At 44.0% G+C, this 13,044-nt stretch overlaps 1 protein-coding gene across 1 annotated transcript in view; it reads left to right on the top strand.

The window, feature by feature from the left end:
* Nucleotides 1-10,070: 10,070 nt before the first annotated feature.
* HMGA2 (high mobility group AT-hook 2) overlaps nt 10,071-13,044 on the top strand; it is a 133,475-nt gene continuing 130,501 nt past the window's right edge. The window contains exon 1 of the mRNA XM_037514049.2: nt 10,071-10,767. Within this exon, the coding sequence (XP_037369946.2) occupies nt 10,657-10,767 (111 nt within the window). The 5' untranslated portion in view covers nt 10,071-10,656. The remainder of the gene's footprint in view (nt 10,768-13,044) is intronic.

Here is a 13,044-nt window from a genome sequence, read left to right as displayed (position 1 = left end):
TTTCTAATCAGGTATGGACATTGCTTATACATTGTCACTCCTAAAAGGTAAGAAGCTGAACAAACTGAAAAATGACTCTTGTTAGAGGGATAAGAGTAGTAAGAGCACAGAGCAAATCTTTGCCCCAAGAATGGGAGAGACAGGTGAATAGAGAGAATCACCTCTTTCTGGAGTAGAGACTACTACAGAACCAATACTAGAGTACAGAAACATGAACTATAATTGATAAATTGCTAGTGAAATTTAAAAAAATAAGGAAATAGCAAGTATACAGATTAGGAAGGAAGGAAAAGAAACTATATTTGGTTTTGGGGTTTTTTTTGCAAATGGTATTATTGTCTATATAGAAAATACAAAGCAAAGGACAGAAACAAACCGCTCCTGGAACTATTATAGCAAAGTTGTAGATATATGGTTAGTATACAAAAGTCAATCATTTTCCTGTATACTAGCAATGAGCAAATGGAATCAGAAATTAAATCTACGTCATCATTCATGTGTGCACCCACCCCTCAATGAAATACTAGATAAACATTTAACAAAATATGTATAAGATTTACGTGAGTAAAACTACAAAGCTTTGATGAAAGTCTCAAAGAACTAAGTTATGATATGTGATTTATAAGAAATAAATGTCATCATACAGGTGACTGAAATATGTTTCTCTTGTATATTGAGTCTTCACCTACAGCTCACAACTCCCAAAACCCTTGGAATTTCCCAAGTGTTGAGAGTGATGATGGTGTGATTTGTTATGTAAATGGGGCACCCAAGGTTAGGGGCTGGTTGTCTGGAGAACCAGTGCTGTGATTGGAGGGTTGCAACTTCCAGTCCCTCCCCTGGACCTCCTGGGAGGGAAGCAGGGGCTAGAGATTAAGTTCAGTTACTACTGGCAAATGATTTAATCTATCCTGCTTACAAAGTGAAGCCTCCATAGAAACCTCAAAGAGAAGGGGTGAAACCAAGTGAAACTGAGCACTTGCACATGCCTCCATGGCTAGCTCTAAGGTCCATGAGGACAGAAGCTCCTTAGAGATATATGATCACATATCCCAGCTCCTGCTCAAAACCTTGTCCTATGTATCTCTTCATTAGTCTGTTCATTTATATCCTTTAATATTCTTGAAATAAGTCAGTGATCTGGACTATTATCCAAAATATACAAAGAATTCTTGCAATAAGAAAACAAGCAATCAGATTTTAAAATGGGCAAAAGACCTCGATAGACACCTCACCAAAGATACACAGATGGTAAGGAAACATATGATAAGCTTAACATTATATATCACAGGGAAATTGCAAATCAAAACAAAAATGATACCAATATACACATATTAGAATGGTGAGAATCCAAAACACTGACACGACCAAATTTTGGTGAAGCAACAGGAACTCTCACTCATCGTTGACAGGAATGTTAAATGGCACAGCCGCTTTGGAAGACAGTTTGGTGGTTTCTTACAAAATTAAGCACATTCTTAGCATCTGTTCCAGCAATCATGCTTCTTGCTATTTACCCAAAGGAACTGAAGATCTCTCTCAATACAAAAACCCACACATGGATATTCGAAGCAAATTTATTCATAATTTCCAAAACTTGGAAGTAACAAATATGTCTTTCAATAGGTGAATATGGGTATAAACTCTGCTACATCCAGGTAATGGAATATTATTTAGAACTAAAAAAGAAACAAGGTATCAAGGCATGACAAAACAAGATAGAAAATTGAATCCATAATATCAAGTCAAAAGAAGCAGATGTGAAAAAGCAACATATTGCAATCTTCTAACTAACTGACATTCTGGAAAAGGCAAAACTATGTAGACGGTGAAAAGAGTAATGGTTACAAGAAGTTAGAGGGAAGGTTGGGATGAATAGACAGAGCACAGAGAACTTTTAGGGCAGTGCGAAAACGCTACCCAGAAAATATACACCACCAAGAGTGAACCCTAATGTATTTTGTGGACTTTGGGTAATAATAATGCATCAATATAGGTTGATCAATTGTAATAAATGAATAGCTCTAAGGAGGGTATTGAAAATGGGGGAGATTGTGAATATGTGGGAACAAGGGGCATATGGAAACTATATTTTCTGCTCAATTTTGCTTTGAGCCTAAACTGTTCTAAAAATAGTTTGTTAATGAAAAAAAAAGAACCAAACACATTATAACTTATGCTACGCATTAACTGATTGAATCTTCTATGAGTTAAGAATTACATTTGGTTACTCATTACAGAGAATTGTATTTTTTTTGCCATAACTTGAAAGCACCTTTAAGAAGAGAGAAATTGATTTCTTTCTTGTAAATTAAATTGAGAAGCAGGCAGGTCAAGGTAACTCCTGAAGCCGTGGGAGACCCATTGTTTTACTATTTGTCTGCTCCACCAGCTTTATTCAGTGTGTTTTTCATTTCCAAGGTTGCCTCCTGTTCTAAAATAGGCACCAGAGCCTCAGTTATCAAGTCTGCATTTTAAAAAATATTTTGTTTTTATTTATTTATGCATATAAGAACTGGGGTGTAGGCCAGAGGTGTGGTCAGGTTTGCAGGGGGTGAGAGGATTCACCAGAGACAGAGTGGGGAGCAGAACAGGCAGATCTACTGAAATACACTGCTGAGGGGAGCAGGGGGTGGGACAGGAGAGGTCTGCTGTGCCATATGGGTCAGCTCCCTGGCCAGGGATCATCAAACTCATGCTACAGTGGCTAGCAATAGCTTGATAGCACTGAGACTTTAACCCTTGCACCATCAGAGAGGCCCCAAGTCTTCATTCTTGACAGGAAGAGACTAAGAAGAAGATGTAGACAAGGGCAAATGAGAAGTCACTCAGTTCAGTCTGTTCCCTTTAAAGGCCTTTCTCAGAAGTGCTTCCCAAAGATTTCTTCTGCTTATAGTTCATTGAGTATCCCAATCTAGAAAACTATATCCCAAACTGGAAAGTATAATTTTACAGTTGGACATAGTATATTCCTAACGCTAAATGTATTCTTTGACTAAACTAGAAAAGCAGAGTGGATATTAGGTGGGAATATGGCAATCGCTGCTTCTCAGTCTTAGATGCTTTACACTACTATTTCTACCCTTTCCTGGCAGTTAGTTATCCCTTCTACTTTCACCATATCTGAAAATTTGGAAATTATGCCAAGAGACTGATAGAAGAGACCACCTTTGAAGTTTATGTCAGAACAAAGGAATGTGCAACAGCCAAACAATATTTCTTCATATTTTCACAAGGATGTCATAAAAAATTTTTATCATATGCTTAATTCCAGGTGTTCTATTTCATATATCTATGTATGTGAAATATACATACATTGTAGAAATGGTGTTGCAGAAGAACATTCACTGACATGAAAATATGATTGTTTTATATTTATTTACAGAAAAATGGGTTATGAAAAAATGTGCATTATGAACCTATACTAGTTCTTTCAAAGTCTAGAAGGATTAAATGTTATGGTTATCTATGAGTGGTAGGTTAACAGGAATTTCCTTATTTTTCTGTCACGTGCATTTTCTACAATACATTTCTTTAACAGTTGTCATAAAATGAGTAATAGAATCACTGATCAAGATAAGAAGTAGAATTCTTAGAGAAACACTTCTAAAATCCACTCTAGAGAGTGGATTTAAAAAAATGTAAGATTAAAGCCTTGGAGATTAAGGAGAAGGGCATTGGAGTTATCCAAATGAGAAATGGAGAAAGCCCTAACAAAGGCAGTGACAGGGAGTGGGGAGTAGACAGATTCAAGAAGTATTTAGAAGGCCGGATTGGAGAAATCTGGTGACGATATGATGTAGAAAAAGAAGGAGAATTTAGTGTGATTCCCAGGAATTGTGATGCTTAGTTAACGGTGATTTCTAGCTGAACAATTTCAGTTATTAATTTGGATGAGATAAATAAAAGGAGAAACTAGCTTTCGGTGGGGAAAAGGGCCAGTTTCTACAGTTATGTAACAAACCACTCAAAAATAATTTGATGTCTGAAGAATAAAAACATTTATTTTGCTCATCAGTCTGCAATTGGGGCAGGGCTCAGCAGAGGTCTCTCCTCTCTAATTTACTTCACATCAGTTTGGGGTGACTTAGAGGTGAAGGTTGGGGGAGCTAGAACTGTCTGAATTCCAGGAGAGAAGAGAAAGAGAATGGAAAGTATTGGAAAATGATGATGTGTTCCCATGCTGGGCATAGCTTAAATACAAACTCAAAGCTACACGGTGGTGGCTTGGTAGGGGTGGTATAACCACTTGGGACATCTCCAGACAGATGATATGCATAACTGTGTTTTGGAAGTAGCTCCCATGATGGAGAAAGGAAGTGAAATTTATCTGACCAGATTCTACTTGTATCAGTTTTCTATTGCAGCAAAACAAATTACCACAAACTCCATGGCTTAGCATACCATTGAAATATGTATTTATTAGCTCACAGATTGAAGATCAGAACTCACATATGGAGTGGCTGGGCCCTCTGCTTGTGGTATGAAGGTGTGAGCCTGGCTGTATTCTCCACTAGAAGCTCTGGGGAAGATTCTATTTCCAAGCTCATTCTTCTTCTTTTTTTTTTTTTAATTATGGTAACATTGATTTAAAATACAGTATACGATTTGGGAGAATAAAGTCACATTTCCTCAGATATATATCATCACCCCACTTGACACCAAAGCACCGATAGTCCTTTACCCTAGACCCTCTCCCCCACCCCTTGCCTCCACCCCATGTACCCTGGCCCTCTAATAACCTCAATCCTGCTGTCAACTTTGTTTTTTTTTTTTTTAAAGATTTATTTTATTTATTTATGCATACAAGAACTGAGGTGCAGCCAGAGTTGTGGGGGTGAGAGGATTCACTAGAGACAGAGTGGGGAGCAGAACAGGCAGACTGACTGAAATACACTGCTGAAAGGGAACAGTGGGTGAGACAGGAGAGGTCTGCCGTGCCATGTGGGTAGCTTCTGGGCCGGGGATCAAACTGGTGCTTCAGTAACTGAGGATAGCTTCATAGGTTGCATCTTAACCTGTTGCACCACCAGAGAGGCCCTGTCAGCTTGTTTTGTTTTAGTTTTGTCAGTTCTTTTGTTTCTCTATATTACATATATGAGCGGAGTCATAATTCAATTATAGTTGGCAGAACTCAAATCCTTGAAGTTTGCCAGGGGAAGTAACTATTCCCTGCTGGGTGTTAGTCTGGGACTGCCCTCAGCAACCAGAAGCTGCCCACACCCCTAACCACACGTCCTCTCCATCTTCAAAGCAACAATGGCCAGTTCAGTTCTTCTTGAGCTTCAAATCTCTCCTAAGATCAGTCAGAAAATTCTCTTTCAAAACACACATGTTAATTAGGTCAGGCTCATGTGGATAATTGCCCTATCTGGAGTTGAAATGCATATCTAATAAAAACTAATCACAGAGCAAAATCCATTTTGTTATAGTCCCTGGCATTATATATAGCAGCAACACCAGGGGAGCAGGAAACCTTATGGGCCATTTTAGCATTCTGCCCACTTTACCACACATCCTTAAATGTCTGTGTTCTTCCTGCTATTCTAATCTGATCAATAGTATATCTAGATAAGGATTGAAGGGATTGACAGTATAAAGTCAGCAGAGAAGAAAAGGAAATGAAACTGTTCCAATTCTGTTCTGCTTCTAAGACTTTGTCAAAAAGAATGTTCTATGAATCCCAGCACATATTGATGAATATTTGTGGAATGAACTATTAATTGGAGAATACACATTTGCAAGGGTAAATGGAAGGCTTAACATAATGGGTAAATATAGTTTAATTGATCACCAACTTGTTTTATTTCTTTTAAAAAGATTTGTTTATGTATGCATACAAGAACTGGGGTATAAGCCAGAGGTGGTGGGGGGCGAGGGCAGTGAGAGGATTCACTGAAGAAAATAGGGAGCAGAACAGACAGGTGCACTGAAATACACTGCTAAGTGGAGCAGCTCAGAGACAGGAGAGATCTGCTGCTCTATGGGGGTGTGCTCCCTGGCCAGCCTGGATGGAACCCATGCTGCAGTGGCTGGCGACAGCTTGATAGCACTGTCTTTAACCTCTGCGCCACCAGGGAGGCCCCACCGACTTGTTTTAATTGAGATTTGCTCCAGTTCTAGATGAATTACTTTCCTGAGTTCTGAGAGAATAACAGGTGAGATTATTGCAAAACCAACTCAGTATGTTTATAGAATGAATGAGTGAACAAGATAACAAGTTTGGTGACCCTCTATAGCACTAGAAAACCTATCTTCTCAACCCCGTCCCAACATCGAAACATTGTCTTTGTGACATTTATTCTTTTTTGGTGACATTTTAGGAAAATTCTCAGAGATTATCTCTCCTATATTTTATTAAACACTAAGGATATTTTAAAAGACTGTGGATCTTTTAAATTATGAGTTTAAAATTTAAAACTATGAGTTTGAGAAGTGCAAATGTGGTCATGTTAAAACACCGGATATATTTTTCAGAAATAAATATTTACTTTGGACTATACTGAGCTTCTATTTACAGAATGCTGTGCATTCTCTTCAACACACATTAATTATAATTTTTTTTCTGTGAACCTATATAGATTCACTTGTAATATTTCTGGTTATAATAAATCAATCTTTAATACATATGAAATATGTCCATGATTAATTGAGTTATAATCTGAGAAAATCCTTATTCTTTAATTTATGTATATATCAAAGTATAAATATAATGTGCAATGTTAGAAACTCAACCTCTCTATCACAGGTGCATCTTCCTTTAGTCAAAAGAATCTTGAAGATATTTTAGTGTATGTAATAATTTTCTCATCACTATGGTATCTTTGTAAAATAGTAACTTATTAAGAGTAAATTTGGGCTAGCAATTAATAAGATCAAATGTCTATTATGAACTGAACAAGTACAAAAGAGATGTTAGAAATGCTGTGTCTATGGAATTTACACATTAACAAGATACAATTATGGAATAAAATATGCATATTTTAAAGTCTGCTAGAACTGGAAGAACCTGCAGAGATTATATTTATCTTTTATTTTAGAAATGAGGACACTAAAAAAAGGAGAAATGATTAACTGAAGCTCTAAGAAGAACTGGTTTAGTAAAGTTGTAAGGAAACCAGATCTCATAGCTATCTAATTCAGGGATATTTAAACATATTATATGCTGGAACCCACAATAAGAAGTAAACTTACACACATATATTTCATTGATCTATGGTGCTACTGATTATAAGACACAGTAGTATCCTATATACTACTAAAATTGAAAAATATCCTATCGAGTACCGGACATGCTGCAATCAAGATACAGCCCAGCTTTCAAAATAGAAAATGGTGGAAAAAACTTCATGTAACTTTTACATACATGTACTATACAATGACAGAACTTTTGCATGTGCTATTCTCTATTGCATTCTTTTTTAAAATGGTGCTATTGGTCCACAGAACTAATTTTACCAGCCACTAATAAGCTGACGTGATCCAAACACTGAATCAGTGTCACAGATAACTCAAAAGCTTGTTAACATATACAACCAAGATGCTAATTGTTCGGATTGATAGTGGGTACAGAAGAAGAACAGAAATAATCTAATGTGGACAAAAACCATCTGGAAAGTTTTCAAATTAGAAATAAGAGTTTAGCCTTGAATGAACAAAATATGGTGAGATAAAGAAGAGGAAGTGAACAATTCTGAAACTTAAAGGGGGAAAAAAAAAACAAACCTTAAAGGTAATACTAAAAAATCATTTTAAATTAAATCTAACCATTTAACTGAGTAAAAAGAATATGACACCATTTTTCAAAACCCAACAATTTCAAAGATAAAAACAAATTTTAATGTCTTTCCTAAGGAAAATATACAGAAACCTGAAAAAAATTTACATATAAGCTTCCAAAGAATGAAAATAAATAAAACTGATTGAGGTAAAACCTGATGCAGTATTTGTTTTATGTCTTTGTTATACATTCAAAAAGGCGATGGTGGTGACCTGGAGACCAGGGGCTGGACTTCTCCCACTCTTGATTTTTTTCTATTCTTTTCTTACAGTCAAATATTACTACAAAAATTAAATTTTGGGAAGTCCTACTTTTCGGCCTGTGCATGCAAAAAAATATATCCAATGATATAATGAAATTGGCTGACTGAAATTCTCATTGCTTTCTCCTACATTCATCCTCAGAACTTTATCTGAGCCAATTTTGCATTTGCGTGTTAAATGTGCACACCACAGTGCAAATGTGATCCCACTAAAAATGTGCAAACTTGGCAGTTAGGAAATATCACCGCGATCGCTAGTACGTGGAATTTCAATCCCTTTGATGAAGATACTAACTTTCACCTAATCCCGGCCGCTAACCTTCGGTTCCTGTTAGACTCCTCCCTCTCCTGTCAGCTGCTGGGCTCCACCCAGAGGGCCCGGGGCTCGCCCTCTCCAGCGCAGCTAAGCGTTCCCAGACCCTGGAGAAACCCTGGTTTTCCGCAGGGCACTCGACGCGCGCAGCTAAATGCCCTCGCTCTGCAAAGGGCTGCTGGAAATGGATTTAAAATGGCAACGCGGACCAATCAGCGCCTCCGCGCCTCCTTGGTAACCCGGGAACCTGGCGGTGCCTAACTCCTGCTTAGGGTTGTAAAGTAGGCGTTTTTATTTCACAATAGTCTGTCTTTTTGGAGAAAAAGGCTTCCTCGGTGAAAGTTTTCATTTTGGAATTAGTCCAAAATAATGTTGGTTGTGATGTGTGAAAATGAACCTTTTTTTTTTTTTTCAGGACTCTTGTTATTCAACGATGAAAAGAGATGCCTTTTAAAACGTACTCCACCTTTAAAAAAAAAATAAAAAAAACCGGACTGTGGTCGTTATGGTATTCACACAACACAGAAACAGCCCCAGTAATAAAATTAGGACTTGGCAGAAAGGGAGTTCCCAAGGAGGTTAAATCGAGGTAAATCGAAGGTAGAATTGGACCGTTGGCGCAATTGTGGTGTTAGAGAGCTAAGAGGTCCCCACGTGAGGCAACCCCTTTACCCTGCAAGCGTTGGAACCCAGGTACACAGAACCAGTCGCAGGGAGGGGCTGGGGTCGGGGGAGAATTCTCGTAGTCTGGAGTCATTCCGGAGGAAAAAAAACTCAATGAAGAGGCTCGCGCTGTCCGCGCGCGCGTGTGCGCATTGTTTGCACGTGTGCATGTGTCTGTGTGAATGTGCATGTCTATCTGCGTGCATGCATACATCTAAGTGATCACACGTTTATTGTGTTTATGCATGCGTCTTTGCAAATGTGCACATGTATTTGTGTGCATGAGTTATGCGTTTGTGCGCGCGCGCGCGCTGCACGCACACAGTCTGCGATGAGGGCATTCCCGGGCAGAACTCAGTTGCAGGGAGCCAGCTCCTACGCCTCTCCAGTTCCTTTCCACTCGCAGGGAAGTACAACTCTGCCGCGCGTGCAGCTAAGACGCCTCCTGCGGAGTGTTGGCTCCGCTCCGTGGAGGTGCAGGTAAAGGCCAAGCACCTAAACCCGGCTCTGGGACGTTCACATTCCCGCGCCTTCCCAGGACAACCGCCCAGGGGCGACCTCGGGCGGCGGGCGGGGCTAGACGAACGGCGAGCCGGGCTGGGATCCCCGGCCTGTCCCTTTAACCCCGCCGCGGGGTGGGAGCACGTGAGCGGGGCTCCGGGTGGCACCCGGGCGCCACTGCCGCCGAAGAAGTTGTATTTCGAACGCTGCCTCTGGCCCGTGGCCAGGCGCCTTGGCTCGGCGGTCCGCCTGGCCTCCCTCCTCTTCATACTTTTCCTCCTAGCAGCCCCCTCCCCTTTATCCGCCCACGATTAGAGGTGGGCACTCCCCCCACACACGCACCCGCCGCCCCCTCCCCAAGCGCACACACTCATCCCGCTTGAATCCTGGGGCAAGAACTCAGAAAAGCTCCAGCCCGGGCAGCGCACACTTGGTGCAGGACGCCGGAGCGAGCAGCCCGTCCCCCCCGCCCCCGGCTCTCCGGTGCCGCTGCCGCCCGCTCCCGCCACCCGAGGGGGCGCGGTGCCACCCACCGCTCGGTCCCCGGCCTGCGCCCAGGGCCCTCCGGACCCGGCAGGCTCTCTCCATCCTCTGCTTTCCGCCTGCCCAAGGAGCTATTTGCTTTCTCTCTTTCTCTTTCTTGCTCTGTGAGCGCGAAGCGGGAGGGGGAGAGGAGGAGGAATTCTTTCCCCGCCTAACTTTGCAAGGGACACCATTCGCTCTGTCTCTTCCCTTCCCGAGCCGTCTCCGAGGAGCTCCCGGGGACCGCCGCTCCTGCGCCCAGCCGAGAGGGGAGCCTCTCCAACTTCACGCCCTCTCTGCTTCTCCTTCGCTCTCCTCCTCCCCTCGCTACCTCCACCTCCACGGCCACCGCCACCTCCGGCACCCACCCGCCCCGCCGCCAGCCGCGCCTCCTTCTCGCCTCCCCCCTCTTCTCTCCTTTTGGCAGCCGCTGGACGTCCGGTGTTGATGGTGGCAGCGGCAGCAGCCTAAGCAGCAGCAGCCCTCGCAGCGCGCCAGCTCTCGCTCCCCCGGCTCCATTCTCCAGCCCTATCGCCCCATCTCCCGAAAGGTGCTGGGAAGATTTGGGGCGGCCGGAGCGAAGCGGCGGCAGCTGTAGCGGCGGCGGGAGGCAGGATGAGCGCACGCGGTGAAGGCGCCGGGCAGCCGTCCACGTCTGCCCAGGGACAACCTGCCGCCCCGGCGCCGCAGAAGAGAGGACGCGGCCGACCCCGAAAGCAGCAGCAAGTCAGTATGCGGGCGCACTGGGGCCACCAGCCCACCTCCACTCCCTCTGCAGGGGTCCCGCAGCGCGCCGGGACCAGCTGGGGAGCCCCGCGGCCGCGCGGCCGCGCGCTGCCGGCCGGCCAGGGGGAGGGGGAGGCGAGCGGCGGAGTCCTCGCCAGCCCGCGCCCCTCCAGGCCGGGAGGTGGGGAGCCGCAGCTGGCGGCCGGGTCCGGAGGCGGGAGGTGGGGTCGGGCGAAGCGCGTCCTCGGACTTTCGCTATTGTGCACGGCCCTGAGTGGCGCGGTGTCGCCTGGGGACTGCAAGAGCCCGGGGTCCGACGACCAGGGCTCGCTAGGCGCTTTCGGGGCCACTTTTGCTATTACCCTAGGGGAATGAGGTGTTGGAGCGTGGGGTTGGGGGCGCAAGGGTTGGAGGTGTTGGGAGTCTTGGGGAAGCTCCTGGAGACGCTTTCCCGCCTACCGGGGCTGCTTGCGGGTGGGGGGACTGGCGCGCTGCAGCCGCGCATTTGGCGCTCTCCCCAAGTTCTCGGTGGCCCGAGACTCGCGCCCGCCCGACAAAGAACTCGTGGGCCTGTCGGATGCGCTTAGGGCTCTTTAAATGCCGCGCGGCAGCGGGTCCACGAGCTGCAGCCGCGGAGGTGTCCCGGAGATGAGGCTGCAGGATAGCCTAGGTCTCCCCCGGACGAGGTTAACTCGCTTGGCCGGGGGCGCGTTGGAGAGCAGTGGCCGGGAGGGTCCACGGTAGCTAGGGTCACTTCCTCGCCAGCCGCCCCGTCCCCCCTTTGCCCCTGGATTCCGCGCCTCGGAGCTGCAGACATTAAATGTACTTCTCCAGGGCGAGCGACTGGGGGTTGGGAGGGGACGTTTGAGGGGCGCCGGGGACCCCGCGGAGTGGAGGGTTTTGTCTGCGGATGCAACCAATTAAGCGTGCAGCCGGCGCTTGCAGAGCTGCGCGCAGCGCCCAGGGCGGGGGGTTTTGTTTGCTGCAATTTCCAAGCCTCGGCGGGCAGGGTTGGAACGAGACGTGTCTACTGAGAACATTTAAACTCTGCGTCCGCGGGCTTTAAAAAAACTTCTTGGTTCTTTCGCCTTAAATCCCTTCCTTCATGGTAAATAGGACGGGAGCAAGGTGGCCGAGAGCAAGGTGGGGGAATCGAAGTGTTTGCTTGCCAGTACGTTTTGGAAAAACTTGAGAGGGTTGTACCTTTTGAAATCATCAAAGGAAACAAGCCAATCTAGAGGCCCCGGAGCTTTCCCGCTCTGCCCATGCGACACTTTATACCGCGTTGGGATCCTGTTTTACACCTCCCAGGAAGCCTCTGCCCTCCCCACTCCTCCGTCTCGCACCCGCCACCCAGGTCTAACTCCAGCCATTGCTAACCATCTCCAAAAAAGATTCCCAAAGAAATTGCAGTGGGGTCTGGAGGTGATTGGAGCTTGTACGTTTGAGTTAAGGCAGAGTTACAAAGAAAGAAAAATGTGTCTGCGACGTGTTTGCTCCGGATGTGCCCACTGGCGCTGGTGGTCTCACAGAAGCTTGCAGGGAACTTCCCCCAGATTTTCCAAGTAGGATGCGAATTTTCATTGAAGACTTTCTTGCGTTTTAAGTTAACTAGTTGCATTTAATCACCGAATCTGAATGAAATAGAAATTGATGATTCGCTGGAAAAATATTTAGTATCTGGAATATTAATCATAGTAGTCTCTTAGCCACTTGAGTATTTACTACTTGGCATAGAAGCCATTTAAAGGTTTGCTAGACCTATTGATAGTTTCAATTTCTCCTTTCCAGACTTTTCCATTGCTCCTCACGTTTTACCTCTCTTTTAGTTTTTTTTTTTTTTTTTTCCAGTCCATCCCCATGAGAGTTTTCTCTAAAGAAAGTTTTGGAGAAAATTTGTTTATTTTTATCAAAAGATATTTAAATTTAGACTGGAGACCATGCTTGCATCTCCAAAAGGAAGTGGAGAATTGAAGCAATTATCTAGGTAATTCAAGCAAAACCTCCCACAACAGATTTACCATAATTATTTGGAAATTTTAGGGGGAATGGAGTTATTTTAAGTTGAAGAACTTCGGTAATTGCTCCAACATTTCACTCAATGTGTTGATTGAGTCATAATTGACCTACAATGCAGATATACAGAGATGATTAAAAATCATCTCTTCAACATGGAAGATTGCTGAAATATTTATGTTTGCTCATATTTCTGTTTGAAATGCTATTACAGTGGAAAATGGTATTAGTGTAAAATGCTTATTATTTCTGTGAGTTGCC

The sequence above is a fragment of the Talpa occidentalis genome, unplaced genomic scaffold (assembly GCF_014898055.3).
Source record: "Talpa occidentalis isolate TD23 unplaced genomic scaffold, MPIMG_talOcc4v2.1 talOcc4.16, whole genome shotgun sequence".
Classification (NCBI taxonomy): domain Eukaryota; kingdom Metazoa; phylum Chordata; class Mammalia; order Eulipotyphla; family Talpidae; genus Talpa; species Talpa occidentalis.
The sequence above is the reverse complement of the archived record's forward strand: the minus strand, read 5'-3'. Positions and strand labels throughout refer to the sequence as shown.